The 27063-nt window shown below is 36.3% G+C and overlaps 6 protein-coding genes across 9 annotated transcripts in view; 4 read left to right on the forward strand and 2 right to left on the reverse strand.

The window, feature by feature from the left end:
• On the forward strand, positions 2352-3140 carry LOC104776825 (ctenidin-1-like). The gene has a single exon (XM_010500963.2). The coding sequence runs from the start codon at positions 2497-2499 to the stop codon at positions 3007-3009; it is 513 nt and encodes a 170-aa protein (XP_010499265.1). The 5' UTR covers positions 2352-2496; the 3' UTR covers positions 3010-3140.
• LOC104776823 (transcription initiation factor TFIID subunit 4-like) lies at positions 3162-9063 on the reverse strand. 2 transcript variants are annotated; one of them, XM_010500958.2, is made up of 19 exons: positions 8954-9063; positions 8780-8846; positions 8499-8665; positions 8300-8401; positions 8080-8140; positions 7265-7971; positions 6962-7086; positions 6743-6806; positions 5910-5970; positions 5072-5778; positions 4791-4915; positions 4552-4639; positions 4326-4464; positions 4178-4233; positions 4031-4087; positions 3822-3950; positions 3688-3738; positions 3447-3606; positions 3162-3335 (listed from the first exon to the last, which is right to left on the reverse strand). In XM_010500958.2, the coding sequence occupies exons 1-19, from the start codon at positions 8993-8995 to the stop codon at positions 3187-3189; spliced, it is 3057 nt and encodes a 1018-aa protein (XP_010499260.1). In that variant the 5' UTR covers positions 8996-9063; the 3' UTR covers positions 3162-3186. The 2 variants fall into 2 exon arrangements, with proteins under 2 accessions (XP_010499260.1, XP_010499259.1); XM_010500957.2 differs by having other exon boundaries at positions 3438-3606.
• On the reverse strand, positions 10035-11099 carry LOC104776826 (zinc finger protein ZAT10). The gene has a single exon (XM_010500964.2). The coding sequence runs from the start codon at positions 10978-10980 to the stop codon at positions 10237-10239; it is 744 nt and encodes a 247-aa protein (XP_010499266.1). The 5' UTR covers positions 10981-11099; the 3' UTR covers positions 10035-10236.
• LOC104776827 (transcription factor bHLH54-like) lies at positions 18108-19450 on the forward strand. Its single transcript, XM_010500966.2, has 4 exons — positions 18108-18505; positions 18604-18798; positions 18888-19019; positions 19116-19450. Exons 1-4 carry the CDS (start codon positions 18152-18154, stop codon positions 19209-19211), a joined length of 777 nt encoding a protein of 258 aa, XP_010499268.1. The 5' UTR covers positions 18108-18151; the 3' UTR covers positions 19212-19450.
• Positions 21191-22252, forward strand: LOC104776829 (transcription factor bHLH54-like). The gene is made up of 4 exons (XM_010500968.1): positions 21191-21307; positions 21406-21600; positions 21690-21821; positions 21918-22252. Exons 1-4 carry the CDS (start codon positions 21191-21193, stop codon positions 22011-22013), a joined length of 540 nt encoding a protein of 179 aa, XP_010499270.1. The 3' UTR covers positions 22014-22252.
• Positions 22896-27063, forward strand: part of LOC104776828 — a 7362-nt gene continuing 3194 nt past the window's right edge. The window contains exons 1-3 of one of the 3 annotated variants that reach the window (XM_019243691.1): positions 22896-23276; positions 24044-24762; positions 24971-25389. In XM_019243691.1, the coding sequence (XP_019099236.1) occupies positions 22967-23276; positions 24044-24762; positions 24971-25389 (1448 nt within the window). In that variant the 5' untranslated portion in view covers positions 22896-22966. Of the gene's footprint in view, positions 23277-24027; positions 24763-24970; positions 25390-26359; positions 26800-27063 lie in introns of all 3 variants that reach the window. The other 2 variants (XM_010500967.2, XM_019243692.1) reach the window with 2 other exon arrangements.

Consider the following 27063-nt stretch of genomic DNA (forward strand, 5'->3'; position numbering starts at 1 on the left):
GCAGTTGGAAAATGCGTGCGACTAGGATATTATCATCTGAATTCTTTGTGGTGAAGAAGTATTGTCATGAACACAATTGTGACACAACCCACAGGAATGCAAACCATAGACAAGCAACCGCAAAATTTCTTAGGAGATTTTACTGCATCAACTATGGAGAAAAGAAAGTTGGACTGAAACCAAACAGATTATGGAGTTGGTCATGAAAGATCATGGAGTATACATACCATACAAAAAAGCCTGGAGAGCAAAAGAGGAAGGTCAAAATTTGGTTAGAGGCACTGCTGAGGATAGTCATATAAATATAGCGAAATGGTTGTACATGGCAAAGGAAAAAAATCCAGGAACAATTGCTTACCTTGAGTTGGATCATGTGGGGAAATTCAAATACGTGTTCATCGCATTTGGCCAGTCGATTAGAGGTTTTTCTTTAATGAGAAGAGTGATTGTTGTTGATGGTATTTTCCTAAAAGGAAAGTATAAGAGAACTTTGCTAGTAGCTAGTGCACAAGATGGAGATTTTCACTTATATCCGATAGCATTTGCAATTGTTGATTCAGAAAATGATATTGCATGAAACTGGTTCTTTAGGTGTTTGCTCTCTATCATCCCTGATGCACTGGATTTGGTATTCGTTTATGACCGTGCTCAATCCATTGAAAAAGCAATTTTAGAATTGTATCCAGCATCCCATCATGGCATTTGCAGATTTCATCTCCTAAACAACATCAAAGTAAAGTTCAGGAGTAAAAGTTTCTTGCCTCTTTTCGAAGCAGCAGCTAATGCTTATACGTTTCAGGAATTTGAAGTTGTTTTTAGGGATATACAGAATTCTAATCCAAAACTCGCCAAATATTTAGAAGAGGTTGATTTCAAGAAGTGGGCCCATTGTTATGCACCATCTAACCGCTACAATATTATGACAACCAACATTGTTGAGTCATTGAATTCCATGTTAAAGGATCCTCGGGAGCTGCCAGTGATTTCACTTCTTGAGACAATCAGGATAACCCTTACAACATGCTTTTATGAGCGACGGGAAAAAGCTTCCAAGCATAACAAGCGTGCTACACCAAATGTTACAAAGGAGATAATATTAAGGTTCAATGATGCAATGAAACAAGATATTTTTCAAGTGGATCAACATGAGTTTGAGATCAAAGACGATAAGAATAAGTTTGTTGTTCACCTAAAGAACAAGACTTGTACATGCTGCGTCTTTGACATTGATATAATTCCTTGCATTCACGCCATTGCTGCTGCAAAGCGTACAAACATGGATGAATACAAACTGGTTGATCATTTCTATTTGACAGATATATGGGCTAAAGCATATGCTGAGAGCATTCATCCGAGTAGAGATGTAAAGAGTTGGGTATTTCCAGATTCTTTAGCTGTATACTTCTGTGCACCACCACAAATTAGGATTAAGAGTGGGAGACCGCCAAAAAAGAGAAAGAGATCAGTTGGAGAGTTTGGTGTACCATGTTCTAAATCTCAAAGACATAAGTGCGACAAATGTGGTAGAGAAAGACATTGTGGTAGAAAAGGACATTATAAAAGTACTTGCAGATTTACAATATAATGATTTTTATGCATTTGATTTTTTTTCAATTGTTACTTAATTTATTCAAAAACACTCTACAGACATTTTTTATGAAAGGTATCATGAGTTTACAAGAGTCCTTTTTAAAAAACATTTTACGACAGTGTATGATTAAAGAAAAACTGTATATGCGTAATCTTATTTTTGATCAGTAATTCTTTGCGGAAAACTAGAATTTAATTAATTTGTATAAATATTTTGGTTTTATAAAGAAAAGGTTTATTTCATCACATCATTCATTATACAAATGAAAACATACATACATAATTTTTTTTTTTTTTTTTTAAACATACATACTATTCCATATTTTAGAAACTTTTCTCAATGAACAATCTTAATCTTATACAGTCTTCTAGCTACCGTTCACATCTGAAATTTTTAATTTCATTCCATTCAATTAAATAAATGCTTAAATATAATCATTTCTATTTCAATACCATTGTTTCCTCTAAGGCTCTCTGATCACACTCACGGCTCAGTGGCTCACCGTAACACCGACTCTATGTCTGTTCAAATAAGTTCACTGGACAGTAGAGAGAAGTCCCATCCACAGCTTAAATTTTTAACACTCTAAACCTATAATCAAATAATGTAGTAAGAGAGTGTCTGCGTAATGAAGTAATGAACACTGAGAAAATGTAGCAAAAGGTGTGGAAGAAAACATGCAAAACACACCCATCACTTAAAACCACTCTTGGTGAGTCACCATATACGCACCGCTCTCTCTCTCAACTGGCGCGCCCATGCTTAACCCACCACCTTTGTATTTGTACATTGTATATAAATAGTGATGTGTGTTTTTTTATTATTATTCAATCACAAATCCTTTTACTTACTTTCTCAGAAATTCTAACTATTAAAAAAAAATTGGGTCACTATAAGCAGCCATCATGGCTAGAGTGATGCTATGGTTTCTTGTTTCCTTGTATCTATGCCTCATTGGTCATATGATTAGCGAGGCTGCAAGAGAAGGTGCCTCCATGAGGAATGACGCACACTCCAGTGAGATAGGAAGAGAAAGTGCGCTCATGAGGAATGATGCACACTCCAGTGAGATAGGAAAGAAGAGTGTCCGACACGTATCCGGATTTAAGGGTGAGCTCACAGCTGGTGGTTATGGAGGGGGAGGCCCAGGCTACGGTGGTGGATACGGGCCAGGTGGTGGTGGTGGTGGTGGTGTTATGATCGGTGGTGGATTTGGCGGTGGTGCTGGGTATGGGTCGGGTGGTGGTTTAGGTTGGGATGGAGGCAACGGAGGAGGCGGTCAGGGATACGGGTCAGGTGGTATCGGAGGTGGAGTCGTCATTGGCGGTGGAGGTGGTGGGTGTGGCGGTTCATGCGGTGGTGGCGGAGGAGGATATGGACACCACGGAGCCAGCATGAAGGAATCAGGCAAAAACTAGAAGAAAACAAAACATGCAGCTTTCTTTAGGTCGTTTTAGGACGAAGAATAAGGATGTACTTTAGCATCTGACCATGTTTAACAGTTTGTAGTGGCATCACTTTAAATGGAATAAAGAACCAAATAGGTTCTGCAAAAAATGAATTAGTCCTAAAAGTTTCAATCTATTCTCTTGGGTTCAAACATCCGAGCAGATTCTATTGTATAAGCGATACAATAGCGTCGATCTCGCCATCTGAGGCTCTTTTTCCAGCACAGCAATCACATCCTTCACAGAGATTGACCGGACTTCTGTTAAACCCTGGTTCTTCCCAGATTTTGTGCCACCTACCAAAAAATTCGAATCAGCAATTAGGAGGAACACTAAACATAAGAATAACCAGCAACAGAACTGAGATTTGTTATTTCAGATCATAGAAACGGGCTTACCAATCTCACCAGAAAGTTTCTTGGAGTTTCTTCCTGGCCTTGTAGAGGATTTATTCCGACGTGCTTCTGCCATAACTTTCCATTTTGAAAACATATCATCTTCTCCAAAGGCTGCATGAACAGCAACATTTGCAGCCTTAGCTCTCCTCTCATCTGCTTCCTTCTTTGCCTGACTTATTATGAAACCTCGTTTAGTATATGTATGTGCAAGTGTGCGCAGGTTTATGTAATTGGCTCAATTTTTATATACCTTCACTTGTCTGGAATGGTTGTCTTCTTTTTCAAAATCATTGTCTTCATTCTACATCAATGAAAATTATAAAACAAGAATTTATTACTGGTAACCAAGACAAGTAGACAACAGATGTTGAGCTTAGGACAAACCTTGGCCTTTTCTTCTCCACCATGTTTCTTTTCCCATTCCTCTTTCACCTTCCGATTCATTTCATTAATTTCTTTCCGGATATCAGACGTGATAAAAGTCTGATGTCTACACTTCTCAGCATCAGTCCGCTGCAAAAGCATATTTTAACTTCAGTAAGATTCAGACACAACAAGCATTAAGCAGGCAGGAGAAGAAAAAGTAGACCGACCTGCTTTGATATTCGTATTATATTCGACAATAGTCCCCGCATCCTTTCCTCCACGCACTGAATGCACAAAACCATGAGATAAAAAAAAACAGAAACAAGAAATCTAAATTGAAGGATAATAATTCCCGGCAGATGTAGATATCTCACCAGAGACAAGCACCGCTCTACATCATGGTCTATATGCTTTAAACCACTTTTTGCCACTGTCATATATGAAAATATATATAAAACTTCTTCTCCAAGTGATTCCAAATAAAGATCAAAGAAGCAGCTAAAAGATGGGTTGAAACCCAACTAATTTCTGTCAGTTTTCTCTGCAGTGGAATTTTCTGCAAAATCGTTTTTGCTTCCTCTTCATGCACAACTCCTCGAAATTCTTTAGCAACACGACTGTTTTTTTTAGGCCCAGAATCTAATAATTGTTTTTCCTCTTCCTGGAACAGATACAAAAAAATAATTTAGTCCATTCGTTTCTCCATATCCAGGTTTCGATTAAGAAGTGCAGCTACCAGAAAACATACCTGAAGATTGATGCCACTGACAGCAGTTACATCATTAAAATTTTCAATACTTCGATCTGAAGAAGTTCCACATAGTTTTTGCTTCTTTCTGTAAAATAACACATTCTATAAGACTTCAATATAATTACTATAAATTGCAAAAATATGAGGAGATTATCAAAAGGCAAACATAAAAAAGGAAGAGTGATCTATGGACGCTGTAAATACTTCCTCTTTCACAAACCAGCCAGCTCTATTACCTTGATGGTGGCATCGACGAACCTAGTGCCTTAAGAGGTTTCTTCTGACCAACAGAAGGCATGACCGGTGTCTTCCTGACATTAGCTGCTGTGTGAATGGTCCCAGATGAGGCAGGGTGATATACCTGATGAGTACACAAACAACTTTATAGTGAGATAAAAGTTCAAAGACAAAACAAGGATAAACAGAAGCCAGAGTGGTCCAAAATATAAGCACCACAAAACCAATGCAACCAAATTTCATTTGGATCTGTCTTTTAAGAGTATAATTTATAAGTTACCATCGTGCTAGATCCCAGATGTGTTGTCATTGAAGGAGAAACAGAGCTTGCAGAGGTGGTAGATGTGGATAAAACCATCATAGAAGACTGTTTCTCCATGTCATCATTTGAACTAATTGAAATAGCCTTTTTCTGTTCCAGCGGAACATTAGTCACGCCTTGCTTCACCAAAGTTAGAGGCTTCTGTGCCTGGTCAAAACTTTGATCACTCGAATTCTGCTTCATATGGACTACTGATGAGAAAGGGCCCACTGTCTGGTCCTTGGTAGCTGATTCTTGCCTAGGAGTAAAATCTAGAGGCATGGATGAGTTATTTTGGAAGTTGGATATAGGGCCATCCTGTACCCTACTTGGACCATTTACAGAAGTTTGCCTCTCAAACTTGAGTGCAGCCGTCATGTTTATCGTAGACTTGGTCCCCCCTTCAACACTGGCTGGTACCACATTCTGATTGTTAGCCATGTGCTGGAAATCAGGAAGTCTCGCTCTCGGCAATGAACCAGGAGAATTGACATTTGTCCGTGGGTATGAATTAAGACTTCCAGAGTTGGTATCCATATGAAAAGAACTAGATGGGAGCTGCGCGTATTGCTCAGGATGCTTATTTAATGTCTGAAAAGTAACTGAACTGTTTAAGGTTCCTGAAGTTGTAGAAGGTAGTTGGTTAACTTGAACTACATGGGGATCAGAGTCTTGAGCACTGATTTCTGCAGTTAAAGATTGAATCAGGCATTGGGTTTGTATGCTACAAGGAAATCATAAGATAAGATCTACCAGAAAGTAAGAAGATCTATGATAGCTGCAAAAGTAAATGGCTTCAGCTGAATAAAATTTATACCAGCAGATTTAGACACGCTTCCATGGTTTGGGCGTCCAGGTACTTTGATCCCCATATTTCCCTAATGACATATATAGTATTATCAGTGAGCCAAAATTCCAAGACAAAAAGTATTCAATACTGATTACTATTGCAGCACTTTTCAAGTGCGATTTCTTTCTCAGCACACGTTCACATGCGACATTTTTCACTATGTTCCAAATCTACTTAGCGTTTACATAAATCTATCACTGAAACATACCAGACGTAATAGCAATCCAATTTATAGGGTTCCTATCACTAATTGCACTTTATCTGCAATACTGATAAGATCTGGAAGTACAAATTTAAGACCATTTTAACAGTTCCCTGGAAGATGTTAGAGAAGTTCGGATAAAATGAGGCAACTAAGAACAGGAAACCCCTGACTAAACAGGCAACACAGAGATTTAAACAAATTTCATAACATCCATTGAACTGCTGAGAGATGAGGTGAATTAGCTATAGGTATAATGGTCAAGGATCCCATTCTTGATGGCAAGAGAATTCAATGTTCTGAATATAACAATCTGAAGCACTATACATATCAAATTAATGACCAAAATTACACCAACCAATTTCCTTAACTCCTACATATTATAACAAATTAGTTTACCAAAAAAAAAAACTGTTAAACAGAAGTATATGCTCAAAAGGCTCTTAACTGAAGCGTCACCAGTTACCTATGTTAAGACCAATGCTATGTGCTTACAAGCTAATTGTACATAAATATATAAACTAAACTCTACTTAGGGTCAATAATTGAAACTCATTGAAGTACTTATACTCATTGAAGAAAACTAAAAGAGTAGTACCGGTTGTAACTGATACTTTTCAATACTCCGATCTGAAGAAGTTCCACATAGTTTTTGCTTCTTTCTGTATATTAACAAATTCTATAAGACTTCAATATAATAATTGGAAATTGCAAATAAATAAATAAGAAGATTATCAAAAAGTACAGATGAAAAAGAAAAAGTAGTCAATGGACGCTATAAATAATTCCTCATCCACATTCCAGCCAGCTCTATTACCTTGATAGTGGCATCGAAGAATCTAGTGCCTCAAGAGGTTTATTTTGACCAACAGAAGGCATGTCCGGTGTCTTCATGACGTTAGCTGCTGTGGGAATCGTCCCAGATGGCGGAGGGAGATATAACTGATGAGTACACACAAACAACTTAGATAGTCCATTTACTCTTCACAGCAAAATTTTGAAGCAAAAAAAAAGGACAAACAGAAGCCAGGGTGGTCCAAAATATAAGACAACTAAACCAATGCAGACATCAACCAAATTGCATTTGTATCTGTCTTTTGAGAGTATAATTATAAGTTACCATCGTGCTAGATCCCAGATGTGTTGTCATTGGAGGATAAACAGAGCTTGCAGAGGCGGTAGATGTGGAAAAAACCATTTTAGAAGACTGCTTCTCCAAGTCATCATTTGAATTATTTGGAATTGCATTGTTCTGTTCCAGTGGAACATTAGTCACGCATTGCTTCACCAAAGAGTGAGGCTTCTGTGCCTGGTCAAAACTTTGATCAATTGATTTCTGCTTCACATGGACCACTGATGAAGAAGGGCCAACTGTCTGGTCCTTGGTGACTGATTCTTGCCAAGGAGCAGAATATAGAGGCAGGGACGAATCGTTTTGGAAGTTGGATACAGAACCATCCTGAACCGTACTTGGACTATTTACAGAAGTTGGCCTCTCAAACTTGGGTACTTTCGTCATGTCTATCTTAGACTTAGTCGGTGCTTCAACACTAGCTGGTACCACATTCTGATTGTTTTCTATGTGCTGGAAATCAGGAAGTCTCGCTCTCGGCAATGAACCAGGAGAACTGAAATTTGTCCCTGGGTATGAATTAAGACTTCCCGAGTTGGTATCCATATGAAAAGAACTTGAATGAAGCTGCATGTATTGCTCGGGATGCTTATTTAATCCCTGCACAGTAGCTGAACTGCTTAAGGTGCCTGAAATTGTAGAAGGCAGTTTGTTAACTTGAACTTCACTAGGAGCAGATTCTTGAGCACTGATTTCTGCAGTTAAAGATTAAATCAGAGACTGGTTTTGTATGCTACACAAGGAAATTATAAGATAAGATCTATAATTTCAAAAGTAAATGGCATCAGCTGAATAATTTATACCAGCAGGTTTAGACACTTTGTCATGGTTTCGGCGTCCAGGTACTTTGATCCCCATATTTCCCTGATAACATATATAGTTATCAGTGAGCCAATACTACATATATATCTATCACTCGAAATCCTATCTATAGGTTCCTTATCACTAATTTTGCAGTTAGAGACAGCTAAAAGAAATTCATTGCAGAACTTATAAATGCTAAGAAAATTGAAAGCATGATACCGGTTGTAACTGATGCAGTTTTCTAATTACTGATCTGATCATCTGATCACCAACAGCAACCTTCAGATGTCGTATGAGCCTATCTGTTGTAATTTCTTTTCTCTACAATAAAAGTATGAAAAAAAAAAAAAAAGTAATGTATTGAGAGAGTCTTCCATCAGAGTCCCAATTCATTCATATATGTTAAAAAAAGCCTCACCTTGAGTTTACAGTACAGGTTTTGAAAATGACTCTTTCTATCTTTGTTGAGGTCTGTTAAGATACGAAGCAAATCAGAAACTCGTGCTGGTGTAAGACCATGTTCCACCCCACGAGCATGTTGGCTACTCATATTTGGCAGTTTCATACACTGAGGTCGATGTATCCCTGATTCATTACCAATAGGATTGTTTATAGACTTCGGATCACTCAAGAAAATCAAAAGTTTCAATAGTTTTTTGCACACAGTTTCGCATATGAATTAGGGTTTTCAAAACGAACCTTCGATATCTCGAATCAGAGCTTCCTGAAACATGTTCATTTCATCTTCCGAATGCTGAAAGTTATCCTAACGACACATTTGAATGGGGTGGTAATCGAATTTAAGATGCTTCGAGACACAGAGCCAAGACAGTACGGAGATGGAAAAGGAGAGTAGGGAATTCGAAATCTAACCTTTTCGTCTTCTTCGAGGAGCTTGACGATGGAGAGATCCATGGTGGAATCTAGCTGTGCCCAACGTCAAAGAGCTCAAACGAAGAGGGAATTTTACAAAGGAAACGAATTTGTTGAATCCCCAAGATTCCCAATTTGCGCAAAGTTCTTTTTTTATATATAGAGGGAGGTGCTGATGAGAAACCGTGTCGTTTCCGATTTTGGTAAAGCACTGCGCGGCGTTTCATTGAATTTCTCGTTAAGTGGGCTTTAATTATATGCTAGTGAGAAAGCCCAATGAATATATCGATAAAAAATTAATCTCTTTTTTTTTTTTTTTTGAACAAAAAAAATAAAAAATTAATCTCTTGAATATAACATAACACTTCAGAAAAAGAATTGTGATTCAAACACTTTTAGATGAAAATTGTATTCTCATAGTTATATCACCAAATTAGATAATATTGGTTACCTCCTAATATCTCACACATTTTTACTATAGGATTTGTTTTTACACCTAGATTAGTCTTTAAGGAGATTAATCACTAATGATTTGAGTATTCATCCACTAGGAGATTAATCATACTTGTGGTGTGTTCTTATTGGTACATGACTTAGTCATTTATCATTTACAAGATCAATTTTCCAAAAGCAATAGCAATAAGGGTGTTTCTCCATGGACTGCAACCGGAATTTATTAACTTTTCCAAATAATTCGGCAACTTTTCTGTTGTTTTACAAACCCCCACAAATTTATTGTCAAGAAAAAAAAACCATAACATAATTTTTGTTCAAATTAAAACTTACGCTAAACAGTGCTACCGAGTAAGCTATACGACCCGTCAAGAAAGGCTTTTTCAAACCAAAAATGTTAAGATAAAAGTTAAAGTTATAAAGTTTTTTTGTTTTGTTTTGTAATGCAGTCTTCCGTGAGAAAACTCGCATCTTTTATTTTCCCATACAGCTTTCAAAATGTGACTCTCAGAATATGTGGATAGTAGTAGAAACTAGAAGGTTCTTGATTATGCTTATTGCTGTATATGATTATAAAAAAAAAATTGAAAACAGAGACAGAATTGTGTAGTGGTATCACTTCATACTATTCAAATAAAACTCAACGCGTAATCGATTAATGGAATAATATGTGGTAAAAGAATCAAGTTGAATGAAAGAAGGACAAGAATTGGAATCGGTCAAAGTCCAAATTGGTATGTACAGTCAACAAATTCCTACACAACTCTCTCAACAGTGTATGTAACAAACGAACAAATCTTATCGTCTAAGTTTTTATATAATTTTCCTCCTCAAAGCTGAAGTTTGACCGGGAAGTCAAACCGAGGCTTCTTGGCCGGCATAGGGCTCATCACTTCGTCGTCTCCGTTGACAGTCGAGAACTCCGGTATCGGAGGGATGTTGAGGTCAAACCCACGGTGGCTGCTGCTGACGTGGCTGGTAGACCCTGCACCTTCAGAATTGGACACGCTACTACTGTTGTTGTTGGTGCTGTTGTTGTTGTTTCCTTCGTAGTGGCACCGCTTGTGTCCGCCGAGAGCTTGACCGGAAGGAAAAGACTTGTTACAGATCGAGCAAACGTGTGATTTCCCACTTCCTGTAGTCACGGCGGATGTGGTTGTTGCCGACGACGTTGACTGGTCATCTCCTCCTCCGCCGCCGGAGTGAGTTTGTGATAAGTTCTTTCTGTGGCTCGCCTTGTGACCACCGAGAGCTTGGTAAGACGAGAAAGTCTTGTCGCAGACGGTACACTTGTAGCTCAACTTCTCCATCGTCTTATCAGCCGTCACAGCCGCCGCCGGAAGAAGAGGAGGAGGTGGTTGATGATGTTTGCGATCTCCGTCACGAGCGAGAAGCATGAGGCAGAAAGCTAGATACTCTTCCTCAGTGAGGTTCTGGTGGTGGAAATCGGATCTTGATCTCTTAGATCGCTTACCCTTGGTCCAGTGCTCAACTCCATGGAAGACTGAAGAGTCTTCGAAGAGTGGAGGAATCGGAGAAGCTAATCTTGGTGAAGTAAGAGCCTCGAGCGCCATTAAGTTAAAAAGATTCTGAAGATAATATCTCTGTCTCTGGGATACTTAGTTTTGAAGGTTGCTTTGTAAGATTGGTAGTGAATAAAAAAATGTGAGAGATTGTTGAAGATTAAGAAAGGAAAGAGTGTATACATATATAGTAGGTGGAGTGTGAAGAAGGAAGTTGCGTGACAAGTGGTAGGAAAGTGTGAAGAGTGAAGGTGGCGATTAGATAATTACTTCCTTTTTTTTTTTTCTTTTTAAATATGCGGACCAAAGTTGAAATGAAAGTATCTAAAATGTTTTTGTTTTACTTCGGGGTAAAGAGAGAAAAATAATTTGGGCACGTTTGGTTTGACCTAGTACACGTGTGCAAGTAGTGTGAGAGAGCAAAAGAAGAGGTCGGCTATGATGACTTTTTCCTTCAATTTTAGTGATGCCGCCTTACACAATATTCTAGAGTTTTTGTGGTTGTCATGGCTGATGATGGTACTCGTATGGTACACGTTTCGGTTTACTTTTAAGAAGATAGATAGTTATAACTAGTAACTAGTTGACAAAAAAACAAAAGAAAGTCTTTGTGAACTACTACTAACCAATATTTGCAACAACAAAAAAAAGCATCTTCGGAAATATCTTTACACAAAGATTCATTTGGAAACGTGTTACATTAAAAAATCAAGCCAAAAAAATTAGGTAAACTAAACTGTTCGATACATAAATAAAGTTGAGCTGCTAGTTCAGACTTGCTGTTTGTGTCTAAAAAATGGTTCGACCTTTGCTGGATCGTAGATTAAATTCTAACAGCCTTAAAGGTCAATAATAATATTCGAATGATATTTGTTTTTGTTGGGTATGTGTATGATTAAAGACGAGAATAAGAATCTAAAATGCCGAAATGTAAACCGTTCAAAGCTTTTGAACAGTACTTCATATTGAAAAGGTGGAGGTAAGGACTAGTGGAGAGGGCTGAGACGGTAGCATGATTAGTAAAATGACTATTTCAAGCTTCCACAAAGTCCAATCCACCAACTATATAATTAAATTAAATCGAAGGAACCAACATTGTTGGTAACTTGGTACTACTACACTAATTTATTACTAATATTATTTATATCTCTGTGTGACAGTGTAGATGTGGGAAACGAACTACATTTGACTAAAACAAAAAGCGACGACATTTGACTCTTCCTCATTTCTTCACGCGGCGCCCACTTCTTCTTCAACGCTCAAATAACCGTCCGGTTTACTTTTCTGAATTAATTGATTGACTCAAACAGTTAACCGGTAAACGGCAATTGTGTTGTCGTCGCTAAGATATATATGTATATAGTCCGAAGATGATAAATTTAGATTGGAAAAGTATAAATAAAACAGAGGACAATAATGGACTAATGGACGAATCTTTTTTACGCATTAAAGTNGAAAGTCTTTGTGAACTACTACTAACCAATATTTGCAACAACAAAAAAAAGCATCTTCGGAAATATCTTTACACAAAGATTCATTTGGAAACGTGTTACATTAAAAAATCAAGCCAAAAAAATTAGGTAAACTAAACTGTTCGATACATAAATAAAGTTGAGCTGCTAGTTCAGACTTGCTGTTTGTGTCTAAAAAATGGTTCGACCTTTGCTGGATCGTAGATTAAATTCTAACAGCCTTAAAGGTCAATAATAATATTCGAATGATATTTGTTTTTGTTGGGTATGTGTATGATTAAAGACGAGAATAAGAATCTAAAATGCCGAAATGTAAACCGTTCAAAGCTTTTGAACAGTACTTCATATTGAAAAGGTGGAGGTAAGGACTAGTGGAGAGGGCTGAGACGGTAGCATGATTAGTAAAATGACTATTTCAAGCTTCCACAAAGTCCAATCCACCAACTATATAATTAAATTAAATCGAAGGAACCAACATTGTTGGTAACTTGGTACTACTACACTAATTTATTACTAATATTATTTATATCTCTGTGTGACAGTGTAGATGTGGGAAACGAACTACATTTGACTAAAACAAAAAGCGACGACATTTGACTCTTCCTCATTTCTTCACGCGGCGCCCACTTCTTCTTCAACGCTCAAATAACCGTCCGGTTTACTTTTCTGAATTAATTGATTGACTCAAACAGTTAACCGGTAAACGGCAATTGTGTTGTCGTCGCTAAGATATATATGTATATAGTCCGAAGATGATAAATTTAGATTGGAAAAGTATAAATAAAACAGAGGACAATAATGGACTAATGGACGAATCTTTTTTACGCATTAAAGTATAATCTATAATATTTACAGCAAAATCTCACATTAAGTTATTTATCGATTTTTAAAATATATATATATATATATATATATATATAAAGTATGACATTATATCGACAGAAATATAAGTATTCTAGATAAATTTGCGTTTGAAAATTTTTAATATCTAACGTTGATCTATAAGATAATTCCTCCACAAGAAAAACCCACTACATCAGAACTATTTACTAACACTCTTGACTTAAAATCAAATGTTCGATTTAAATGTATATAACAAAAATCGTCCTAAACAATTACTAGCAAAAAAGAAAAAACGAACTTATAAAATTCTGCTTTAGAAACATATTCCAATGTAATAATTTTTCGGTCTTTATTTTTGTTCTGGATTTGATATAGTTGTTGCTAACCCTTCATTTTTTTTGTCGTCAAGTTGTTGCTAAATGCTAACCTAAAAGTAGTATTTATGAAAAGTCTCACAATTAAAGGAGATTTTTGTTAACACGTTATCCACATAACCTTGATCTTATATAACGCGTCAAGAAATATACATAATAGAACGCAATTTGGATATATCTGCTATAAATTCTTTTGAGAGGCTGCTGTAATCATGATATCCAACAAAAATATATATATGTTTATAATTGATTACGACACAGATAGCCATTTGTGGTTTAAAGAGCCGCGTCGTGGTATGCATCCTTGTTTTGTATGGATTAGATCCAGGTTCAAATAGTGCATAAGAGACACTTTGATATTTTTGCCCAAAAAAAAAAAAAAAAAGACACTTTGATATTATGTAAATGAAAACAAAGATGAGCTAGCTATATATGTGTATAAAGGAAAACATGAAACTTGTGTGAGGTGGCCATATGTGATGCAGAGAACCAAAAGATGTATTAGTCGGCGTGTCATCATGCATGGGTCACGCATTGCCTTCTGGATAAAGCTCTCTCACACCAAACCTCTTACCTTACCTTCTCACAGATAAAAAGTTCATTCAAAGACAAAACTCAAAAGTTGCCTAGTTATCTTTTGGACCATTAATTCGACTTACGAGAAGTTGATATATATTAAAAGTACGGTGATTATGATTTCATGCGTAATTCAAATTTATTTCTCCCCAGCTCCTGTAATATCGTTTATGAAATTAGAAAGAGTTTTGGTAAATTACTCATCTGTTCTAGAAGTATAACAAGAAAATATGTAATCTGAATGTGAATTTCGAGATTTGATTGATACATAATATATGTAGAGAGCCAAAATCTTGTAGTCTCTGTACATTTTAAAGTTTTAAACTGAAGGTAGGTATATGGAATTTAAGCAGTACTCAAATTATCATATGTATAATATGAGGTCATTAGGAGAAATGAGGATTTAGAATTTGTAAATCAAGTAGGGCCTTGGGGTTAGAGGACGAGTCGTTCTTCTTTGAGTTTGGGTTGGGTTAAAAAGGGTTGGGTCCATTCTGGTCCACTCTAAAAATTAAAACTTCTTCTTTTATGAAAGTCTGTAAAATCTCTCCTCTGCGAGTCAAGTAACCTACGCAAATTGTTAAATTTGGGGATAAATCATAAAACGTTACGTATTTCTCACATGTTAAATTTTGGGGTTAACTATTATTAATCAAATGCATAAATTTGGCTAATAATTTGGCTCGATCTGCGATTAACTTTTCCTAATAATTGATAAGGAGTAAATCATCTTTTTATCATAAAGTTTAAGTTGGGACCAATAATAACTCGCCATCTAAGTTTCCTTGATGACTACTACTATTAGTAGGAAATTAGCATTAATGTGCAGAATGATATAATTGCAATACATTACACTTAGAAGCATTCATTTGTTTTACTTTAGTGAACACAAGATGTTTTCCTTGACTTGCTCTGTGGCCCTCACATTGACACATTACCATTGTCTTCTCTTACATGACTTCTCAATTAAATTATAGAGGATGTATCATGATTAGGAGTAAATGATTATGTGATATATACATATTATATTATTCCGGGATTTTCTTTTAGTCTGTCAAATAATTTAATAGAAACACACGAGATCGAGGATTTAAATTATTTATGTACATATTCTGATATATATACTGATATACATAGTAAATTATTACTACGACCCCTATGGTTTAACGATAATGAAAACATAGGTTCCCTACCTTTTTTCAATAATTTTGTTGTGTATAATGTAATTAATGCCATTAACTTCAGCTGAGATAATCTATCCACAAGATTTATCCAAAGAGTTGGAAGTTATTACAAGTTATATATGTTGACATTTAGTTTGAAGTTTCTAAGGGATATCAAATTGTCGGTTATAGTTGTGAACAAGCCATGACCAAAGAGGCCATATCATTCCCGCACCACCTAAAAGTCTGTTGTTTGATATGTTTATTGGTTTCGATTACTCATATATAATTTATCAAATGGAAAATTATATTTACCCTATTTATTGAAGAAAATTATATCAAATACTCTTAACTTAACACATAAGCACAATTTTTACAATGAATTTATAGCATTACTCTCAACTTGACACCTAAATATTGTTTCATTCAAAAAACTAATCTGTCAAATAAAAAGAGGAGATGCATATACTCATATTTTATATTTTTATTAAATGTATTGTTATTTTGATATAAATAAGTTCACAAAACATTGAAAACAAGAACAAAATTGGAGTAAACGGCCATTCTTAGGATTTATTTTTACCAAATATATGTGAACTAACTAGTAAATACAACTAGAAGACGATAAGATGAATACCTAACCGTACTTAACTACATGTATAACGAAAACACTTGACAAAAAGGTAACTCAAGGGTCTCATTCGGATTGTAGGGTATTAGAGAAGTGCTAGTGTCTTTCGTCGTATATAAATTATTATGTATAGTTTTCGTCGTATTCGAAGCTCAAATCTACCAACCATTCTCATACATCAGATCATATTATAATATCGCCATATCGGACCAGAACTAACGATTATTCTCCTACTCAATGGAATATGAATACGAAGACATCCTGACTTTAAACGAGACAAGAAAACGAGCAGTAATCATGCCACACCAATTTACTTTAGTTTCTTTATATAACATGCATGCTAAAAAAAAAACAATTCGTACAAGTCAAATCATTGATGATTAACTAAAAATGTGATTTATATACCATAAGAGTATCAAAAACGATATGATGTAAAGGACACATTCCATGAACCCGTGTGTATTATACACGGAATTCGAATGTTAGAGAAGTAATGAGTCTTAAGAAGGAATGAAACAGATAGGCAAATCCGTAAGATGCATTGTACCTCTTAACCCGTCCTGTAATTTTGAAACGTATAGACAATTGAACATATCTTCAAGCTGTGATTTTTATTTTCTTCGAATTTTTCTTTTATAAAAAACTTGTAAAAAAGATTTTATGTGGGGATGATCGTAAGACAAAAAACGAGTTTGAATCTCATCTTGTCGGAATCTCCAACTCTATACTGTGCCGTCCTAATATTATTATAATTATGTGTTAGTTTATCTTATATCCGATTATACATTACATACCTACTTGACCTTTTATAAGTTATAAGGCAATTTGCCTCCCAGCCGGACCAAAAAGATAAGAAGCTCAGATAACTTTAAAAAAATATTTATTAGCAAACAGTCAACTATAATACATACAAATTAGCTTATTCATTTCACATGCCCATAACTAGATTAATTTATTTTTACATATAATATATGAGTTTATTATATCATTGATATAACCATGCATTTATATACATATGACTATATGAGTGTTGAATTTCGCCTTCTTTGCATCTTAAAATGTACAGTTTTTCTAACTGACGAACTTTAGAAATACGCAAAGTCTTCGTAGTTTATGACTCTTGTTTTGTTTTATAATTGTTTAACCGAACACAAAATATCTACAAACACATACAATCATGAACGGTAACATTTTTGCATTAACAATGATCTAAAACATTAACGCGATTTAAATTACTAACAAGTCATGTTACCAGTCACATCCATTATTATTGTATTGAGTTTTGGTCTTGTATCCTAACCTAAACTTAATTTCTCACAAGTCACAAAAGAGATACGTTTTTTTTTTTGCCTTGACCTCCAAAATTTTGTCGGGCAAAAAGATAGGCTTAGGTTTTGAACTTCTTTTTTCTTTTGAATAGTATTTTTTGTTCTTATGAATGAGAGTTTATTGCATATACAAATCTTCCTTAAAAAGCTCATAGCTTCAGCCAAATAAGTTAAGTCATCGACGCCGGATATATCATGCTGCCTCCAAAAACAAGTAGTTAAGAGAGACCTACCGGGCAATTAGTAATTTAAGGTTTAAAACGGCATGGATAGATTAAAATTAAAAGGTTTCCTTTTATTTATTTTCTTGTTCTTTTTAGTGTACTTGTTGAATTTGCGATAATGATTTCATAAATCGTGCATTGGCGTGGCCATATTTATATTCTTCACCGCTTCTCTTGTGTGGCCAATGTAAAGTCTCTCTTCATTATTATACTAATCTCTTACCATCTTATACATAATGTATTTCCCTTAAATTTAATTGATATGAATGGATGGGTTTATAAATTCGAATATATTAATGTGTCGTGAAGGAACAAAGCCTGTTGTTGTCGACCCCACAAGTTGACTGATCGTGTTCATCATCATGCATGGCTTCATTTCACTTATTTAATTAACGACTTGTTCACGACACAAATGATTGTACCAGTTTAAGAATCTCTTGATCTCTCTTCATCATCACCAAATCTTCCTCAAGAAATATTCTCTTCATCATCAAGTGTCTCCAACCTATATATATAATTGCAAAAGATCAGAGCTATTATAACAACAAACAAAAAGAAGAAGAACAACAAGAAGAAGAAGAAAGACAAGAGTTAAGTTGAAGGTTAGAGCCATGGACGTTTTTGTTGATGGTGAATTGGAGTCTCTCTTGGGGATGTTCAACTTTGATCAATGTTCATCATCTAAAGAGGACAGACCGCGAGACGAGATGCTTGGCCTCGCTAGCCTTTACAATGGTCATATTCATCAACATCATCACCAAAACAATGTCTTGTCTTCTGATCATCATGCTCTCTTGCTTCCTGATATGTTCCCATTTGGTGCAATGTCTGGAGGAAATCTTCCGGCCATGCTTGATTCTTGGGATCAAAATCATCATATCCAAGAAACGTCTTCTCTAAAGAGGAAACTACTTACCGTGGAGAATCTATGCAAAACTAACTTTGATTGCGACCTCACAAGACAAGTAAGTGGAAGATCAATATATATATTTATATAATGTTTACTTTCATTCATTATTACTATGCAATAAACTAAATACAATATCATTTACGCGATATATAGGAGATTGCAAAATCGAAGAAAAAACAGAGGGTAAGCTCAGAAAGCAATACGGTTGAGGAAAGCAACACTAATTGTATAGATGGTCAGAGCTTAAGCAACAGTTCCGATGATGAGAAAGCTTCGGTCACAAGTGTTAAAGGCAAAACAAGAGCCACCAAAGGAACAGCCACTGATCCTCAAAGCCTTTATGCTCGGGTAAGAAAACGTTAATAGTATAACTTTTATATCAAAACCAAATGATAATGAACAACATTGATCCTAGACGAGTTTATTAATTGTTGCAGAAACGAAGAGAGAAGATTAACGAAAGGCTCAAGACACTGCAGAATCTTGTGCCCAACGGGACAAAAGTAGATATAAGCACGATGCTTGAAGAAGCGGTCCATTACGTGAAGTTCTTGCAGCTTCAGATTAAGGTATGTAGATAGATTATTAAAACTCGTTTATTATCTCTACACAACATTATCCATGTTCTAATTAACTAACCAACATGCATATGTTATAAAATGTAGCTGTTGAGCTCGGACGAACTATGGATGTACGCGCCATTGGCTTACAATGGACTCGACATGGGATTTCATCACAACCTTTTGTCTCGGCTTATGTGAAGGAGTTTACAAAGTTACAACGTAATAATTGTAAAGAACCCCATTTTAGAACATAATATATCCTTAATTGGGCCAACTAAAGAGATCTACACTAAGATCCTACGATTTGCATTCCTATTGTTGTTCATTCAGATATTGTTGTTATTCTTAATTAACTTCTTTTGTCTTTTTCGTCATTATGGTTCAAAGAACTTTTGGTACTCTTTCTCCTTTTTTGTAAGTATATTTTTAAAATTATAAAAAAGTCAATTCATCAGACTAATTTAATAAACAGTCTTTCTTACTTTTGCAATTTGGAAAACAAATATATAATTGAATAATTTTGCCAGGGATTCAAAATGCAATTGAGGGATATAATTTGATTTATTCGACCGACTTTATTAGCAACTCATGATAAAAGATGAATTCATACTTTATGCAACGCTGATGTAATTCTTTTAGTGGGTACTACATTTTGTTGACTATATATCACTATGAATGCCCCATAAGAGAAAAGTGCATTGGCACAAACTTTTATTTTTTGTGATTAGCACTGACTGAACTAGTGTTTAAAGGTTGAGTTTGAAACCCTAAATGATTTTGGTTATCCTTCAATTGCATTTACTTACATCTCTCTTACTAAAAAAAGAACAAACAAATTTATGTCATTCAATCATAAATTTGGACCATTGGTTATACTAATGTTTATTAATTAAAAACTCCTTAAATATACTTCAAGATTTCTTGCATACCATCTTCTAATGACAAAAATACTAAAAAAAAAAAAAAACAAAACCGGTTTCTTAGTTTTGGTTTGGTTTGATGTTTTAAAAAGTTTAGTCAAACCAAATCGTCACCGTGGAGCCTCTCTGCGAGTTAGAAGGTCTTAAACTCTTAAACAAAGAGGGTCCTGAACACACCAGCGAACCGCGACTCTCCTCTCCTCTCTCTCTCTGTCTCTCCCCGTCGATGCCATGGCTTGCGCCGAGCAGCCTATCAAAAAGCGTCGGCTGTACGAGTCAATCCCTGAATCTCAGCCTCAGCCTCCGCCACCGCAAATAGAATCCCCATCTCATTCTACTGTGGTGAGCTCGTTCCCGGCTCCGGTGACGCCGTCGCCTCAATCTCAGGAGGAAATTCAAACGAGAAACAGGAACAGAGAAGAAATTCGAAGAGTGCATGACTGCTATAAGCGTCTTAAATCTTGTATTGCTCAGAGAGATGGTGGCGGCCGCTCTGCGAATCTTGAGCAATCGTATCGCTCCCTCATCTCCGCTTCCAGAGGTTTTTTTTCTTTCTCTCATTCTTAGTTTTTTAATAATCATTCGTTTGATTCAGTTTTACGGATTTGATAATCTGCTATTTTGTGGAGTTGGTGGAGTTCCGTTTTTGAGTTTTGTGGTTTTAGATGTCTTTGTAAGAGAACGAATAGATTCAGTTGGCTTTTCTTAACTTAATTATGTGATGAAGAGTACTAGGGTTTAGGAGAGTTGAGTACATTACAATCCTTTCATTAGCTCTAGCATTGTGACTTTTGTGTTTGAACTCTTCTTAGTTGTAGATCAGAAGGAAGACATTGAGATAGATTCATTCTCTCTGGTACAAATGTTAAATCAAAGTAGGGTCCCTTTAATGCGCCTTTTTTTCGGTAGAGTCTGATAATGTTCCTAAGTACGCTGCACCTAGATTGTGTATTTGTAGTTAGGATATTACAAAAGTTATTGTTCTTAGACTTAGAGTCTCCTCTGGCTGGAATTGTATTTTTAACCAGTCTTGAAGCTTTGATAAAGCCATGGATATGTTGGATGGGGTGCCTCTATCTATGTTGCCCATTTTATCACACTGTGTCAGCTTTCATGTGTTCCTTACTTTTAATGTTACCCCTTCCATTCATTTCTTATGTATGCGAAAGCCGGAATGTATCAGTACTTATGGTTTTAGATATTCTAGTTCTTGAGGAAAGCCTCCTATAGTCATTTTCTGTACAAGAATAGNCGGCCATGCTTGATTCTTGGGATCAAAATCATCATATCCAAGAAACGTCTTCTCTAAAGAGGAAACTACTTACCGTGGAGAATCTATGCAAAACTAACTTTGATTGCGACCTCACAAGACAAGTAAGTGGAAGATCAATATATATATTTATATAATGTTTACTTTCATTCATTATTACTATGCAATAAACTAAATACAATATCATTTACGCGATATATAGGAGATTGCAAAATCGAAGAAAAAACAGAGGGTAAGCTCAGAAAGCAATACGGTTGAGGAAAGCAACACTAATTGTATAGATGGTCAGAGCTTAAGCAACAGTTCCGATGATGAGAAAGCTTCGGTCACAAGTGTTAAAGGCAAAACAAGAGCCACCAAAGGAACAGCCACTGATCCTCAAAGCCTTTATGCTCGGGTAAGAAAACGTTAATAGTATAACTTTTATATCAAAACCAAATGATAATGAACAACATTGATCCTAGACGAGTTTATTAATTGTTGCAGAAACGAAGAGAGAAGATTAACGAAAGGCTCAAGACACTGCAGAATCTTGTGCCCAACGGGACAAAAGTAGATATAAGCACGATGCTTGAAGAAGCGGTCCATTACGTGAAGTTCTTGCAGCTTCAGATTAAGGTATGTAGATAGATTATTAAAACTCGTTTATTATCTCTACACAACATTATCCATGTTCTAATTAACTAACCAACATGCATATGTTATAAAATGTAGCTGTTGAGCTCGGACGAACTATGGATGTACGCGCCATTGGCTTACAATGGACTCGACATGGGATTTCATCACAACCTTTTGTCTCGGCTTATGTGAAGGAGTTTACAAAGTTACAACGTAATAATTGTAAAGAACCCCATTTTAGAACATAATATATCCTTAATTGGGCCAACTAAAGAGATCTACACTAAGATCCTACGATTTGCATTCCTATTGTTGTTCATTCAGATATTGTTGTTATTCTTAATTAACTTCTTTTGTCTTTTTCGTCATTATGGTTCAAAGAACTTTTGGTACTCTTTCTCCTTTTTTGTAAGTATATTTTTAAAATTATAAAAAAGTCAATTCATCAGACTAATTTAATAAACAGTCTTTCTTACTTTTGCAATTTGGAAAACAAATATATAATTGAATAATTTTGCCAGGGATTCAAAATGCAATTGAGGGATATAATTTGATTTATTCGACCGACTTTATTAGCAACTCATGATAAAAGATGAATTCATACTTTATGCAACGCTGATGTAATTCTTTTAGTGGGTACTACATTTTGTTGACTATATATCACTATGAATGCCCCATAAGAGAAAAGTGCATTGGCACAAACTTTTATTTTTTGTGATTAGCACTGACTGAACTAGTGTTTAAAGGTTGAGTTTGAAACCCTAAATGATTTTGGTTATCCTTCAATTGCATTTACTTACATCTCTCTTACTAAAAAAAGAACAAACAAATTTATGTCATTCAATCATAAATTTGGACCATTGGTTATACTAATGTTTATTAATTAAAAACTCCTTAAATATACTTCAAGATTTCTTGCATACCATCTTCTAATGACAAAAATACTAAAAAAAAAAAAAAACAAAACCGGTTTCTTAGTTTTGGTTTGGTTTGATGTTTTAAAAAGTTTAGTCAAACCAAATCGTCACCGTGGAGCCTCTCTGCGAGTTAGAAGGTCTTAAACTCTTAAACAAAGAGGGTCCTGAACACACCAGCGAACCGCGACTCTCCTCTCCTCTCTCTCTCTGTCTCTCCCCGTCGATGCCATGGCTTGCGCCGAGCAGCCTATCAAAAAGCGTCGGCTGTACGAGTCAATCCCTGAATCTCAGCCTCAGCCTCCGCCACCGCAAATAGAATCCCCATCTCATTCTACTGTGGTGAGCTCGTTCCCGGCTCCGGTGACGCCGTCGCCTCAATCTCAGGAGGAAATTCAAACGAGAAACAGGAACAGAGAAGAAATTCGAAGAGTGCATGACTGCTATAAGCGTCTTAAATCTTGTATTGCTCAGAGAGATGGTGGCGGCCGCTCTGCGAATCTTGAGCAATCGTATCGCTCCCTCATCTCCGCTTCCAGAGGTTTTTTTTCTTTCTCTCATTCTTAGTTTTTTAATAATCATTCGTTTGATTCAGTTTTACGGATTTGATAATCTGCTATTTTGTGGAGTTGGTGGAGTTCCGTTTTTGAGTTTTGTGGTTTTAGATGTCTTTGTAAGAGAACGAATAGATTCAGTTGGCTTTTCTTAACTTAATTATGTGATGAAGAGTACTAGGGTTTAGGAGAGTTGAGTACATTACAATCCTTTCATTAGCTCTAGCATTGTGACTTTTGTGTTTGAACTCTTCTTAGTTGTAGATCAGAAGGAAGACATTGAGATAGATTCATTCTCTCTGGTACAAATGTTAAATCAAAGTAGGGTCCCTTTAATGCGCCTTTTTTTCGGTAGAGTCTGATAATGTTCCTAAGTACGCTGCACCTAGATTGTGTATTTGTAGTTAGGATATTACAAAAGTTATTGTTCTTAGACTTAGAGTCTCCTCTGGCTGGAATTGTATTTTTAACCAGTCTTGAAGCTTTGATAAAGCCATGGATATGTTGGATGGGGTGCCTCTATCTATGTTGCCCATTTTATCACACTGTGTCAGCTTTCATGTGTTCCTTACTTTTAATGTTACCCCTTCCATTCATTTCTTATGTATGCGAAAGCCGGAATGTATCAGTACTTATGGTTTTAGATATTCTAGTTCTTGAGGAAAGCCTCCTATAGTCATTTTCTGTACAAGAATAGAAGCCTTAGAATGGAGTTTGTTGGAGTAATGATTTAGATAGTTGCTTATACTTGCAGGTTGTACTAGCGTTAAGCGCCTTGTGGCTGATCTCGTTCCTCGATATGCACTCTACTGCCCTACTGCTATCGGAGATGCAATACAAGCTGTTATCGACATGCATAACTTCAGCTTGGAAGCTTTAAAGGGAGGACAAGATGCTGATGGTATTGCTTTTCAAACTGCTAAAGCCTGCATATTTGGTCTAGTTGACCTATGTTCTGCTGCTTATTCAAAGAAAACGTCATCACCAGGGGCTCCGGATATCTGCTCTGCTGTGTTTAGTAATGTGTTAACCTTCTTTGTGCTGTCCTTTGAGGGGAAAGATATTTTCCAGATAGTTGATAAGAGTGATTTGGAGGTGCAAGAACCTGACAAAAAAGTTTCTCAGCTGATGCAAAAAATTACAGATGGAAACTCGTTACCTTTAATGAAACTATCCCAATTTCGTGTTTTAGCTTTACTGAAAGTATTCTTCAACTTCCCTAAAAAATCAATTGCCACTTGTTTCGGATTCTTCTATTCGTCATCAACAGAAGATGTAGCCACGGGGAGGTATCTCATTACTCATATGACAGAAAAGATTAATGATATTGATGCCGCTACCAATGAACCTGAAGTAGACGAGAATTCTGGTCAGACAGGTTCTAACAATATAGAGGCTACTGGTAAGAACGTGGAAGTGTTGAATGGGGTCAAAGAAGCATCCAACAGTCTAACGAGCTGTTTGTTAGGAATGGTAATGCTCTGATTAGTGTAGAATTTATATAATAAGTTGCATTTGATTATCTTAGTTTGTTTTTAGTTATTTTTTATTATTCCCTGTCTTGAGCATCAGCCGTGTCACTCATTTCATTCAGTTGTTCTTTTCTTGGAACTATATATGGCTAATGTGTAATGGGTGTATACTGCGAAAATTCTGATAGTTTCAAGAATCCTTCATGCAGGTTATTAGGAAGAGTCCCTCCGCTGGTAGGTGGGCCTTCTTTCAGTATAAGAAAATATGCAGCCTGTCATCCTTCGTGGATATATCCAGTGCTATTCCTTCTCTAGAAGAAATCTTCGGATATCTTGGAAAAAATATTAAGTCAGAAGATTGTCAAATGGAGAGTGACGAGGATGATTATGGAAAATCAGTTTCACATGTGAAACCTCACAGTTCTGCAGAAAATGATGTCCGCTCTAGTGCTGGATCGGTTTATGATGCGGGAGGTTCACGATCTATGGATTTTGAGACTGTTGATCAGAGAGACTTGTCATGCGGTAGATCTTCAGTCCCAAGGGGATTAATAAACCATCATACACCGTCCCCTTCTGCAAGAATGCCTTCGGATTTAAGGACTAACTCTGTGGATCGTAGGAACAATTTTGTTCTTACAGNATGATTTAGATAGTTGCTTATACTTGCAGGTTGTACTAGCGTTAAGCGCCTTGTGGCTGATCTCGTTCCTCGATATGCACTCTACTGCCCTACTGCTATCGGAGATGCAATACAAGCTGTTATCGACATGCATAACTTCAGCTTGGAAGCTTTAAAGGGAGGACAAGATGCTGATGGTATTGCTTTTCAAACTGCTAAAGCCTGCATATTTGGTCTAGTTGACCTATGTTCTGCTGCTTATTCAAAGAAAACGTCATCACCAGGGGCTCCGGATATCTGCTCTGCTGTGTTTAGTAATGTGTTAACCTTCTTTGTGCTGTCCTTTGAGGGGAAAGATATTTTCCAGATAGTTGATAAGAGTGATTTGGAGGTGCAAGAACCTGACAAAAAAGTTTCTCAGCTGATGCAAAAAATTACAGATGGAAACTCGTTACCTTTAATGAAACTATCCCAATTTCGTGTTTTAGCTTTACTGAAAGTATTCTTCAACTTCCCTAAAAAATCAATTGCCACTTGTTTCGGATTCTTCTATTCGTCATCAACAGAAGATGTAGCCACGGGGAGGTATCTCATTACTCATATGACAGAAAAGATTAATGATATTGATGCCGCTACCAATGAACCTGAAGTAGACGAGAATTCTGGTCAGACAGGTTCTAACAATATAGAGGCTACTGGTAAGAACGTGGAAGTGTTGAATGGGGTCAAAGAAGCATCCAACAGTCTAACGAGCTGCTTGTTAGGAATGGTAATGCTCTGATTAGTGTAGAATTAATATAATAAGTTGCATTTGATTATCTTAGTTTGTTTTTAGTTATTTTTATTATTCCCTGTCTTGAGCATCAGCTGTGTCACTCTTTTCATTCAGTTGCTCTTTTCTTGGAACTATATATTGCTAATGTGTAATGGGTGTATACTGCTAAAAGTCTGATAGTTTCAAGAATCCTTCATGCAGGTTATTAGGAAGAGTCCCTCCGCTGGTAGGTGGGCCTTCTTTCAGTATAAGAAAATATGCAGCCTGTCATCCTTTGTGGATATATCCAGTGCTATTCCTTCTCTAGAAGAAATCTTTGGATATCTTGGAAAAAATATTAAGTCAGAAGATTGTCAAATGGAGAGTGACGAGGATGATTATGGAAAATCAGTTTCACATGTGAAACCTCACAGTTCTGCAGAAAATGATGTCCGCTCTAGTGCTGGATCGGTTTATGATGCGGGAGGTTCACGATCTATGGATTTTGAGACTGTTGATCAGAGAGACTTGTCATGCGGTAGATCTTCAGTCCCAAGGGGATTAATAAACCATCATACACCGTCCCCTTCTGCAAGAATGCCTTCGGATTTAAGGACTAACTCTGTGGATCGTAGGAACAATTTTGTTCTTACAGGATCACCCCATATCCCTACATCAGGGAAAATTGTTTGGTATTTGGATGGGGACCCCACTGCTTTTGACATTTTTCCGGCTTCGGGGCAGTTGTGGTTAGGCTATTTAGGACCAGATGAAACTGAAGGTCATCTAAGGTTTCAGCTTGATAGGTACGGCCCAGTAGACCGTTTCTTTTTTGATCCAGTGAAAGGATTTGCCCTAGCTGAATATAGAAGTATAATTGATGCAATCAGAGCTCGAGAATATCTGCGAGCGCAATTTCCTTGGCG

Source organism: Camelina sativa, chromosome 3, assembly GCF_000633955.1.
Source record: "Camelina sativa cultivar DH55 chromosome 3, Cs, whole genome shotgun sequence".
In the NCBI taxonomy this organism is placed as follows: Eukaryota; Viridiplantae; Streptophyta; class Magnoliopsida; order Brassicales; family Brassicaceae; genus Camelina; species Camelina sativa.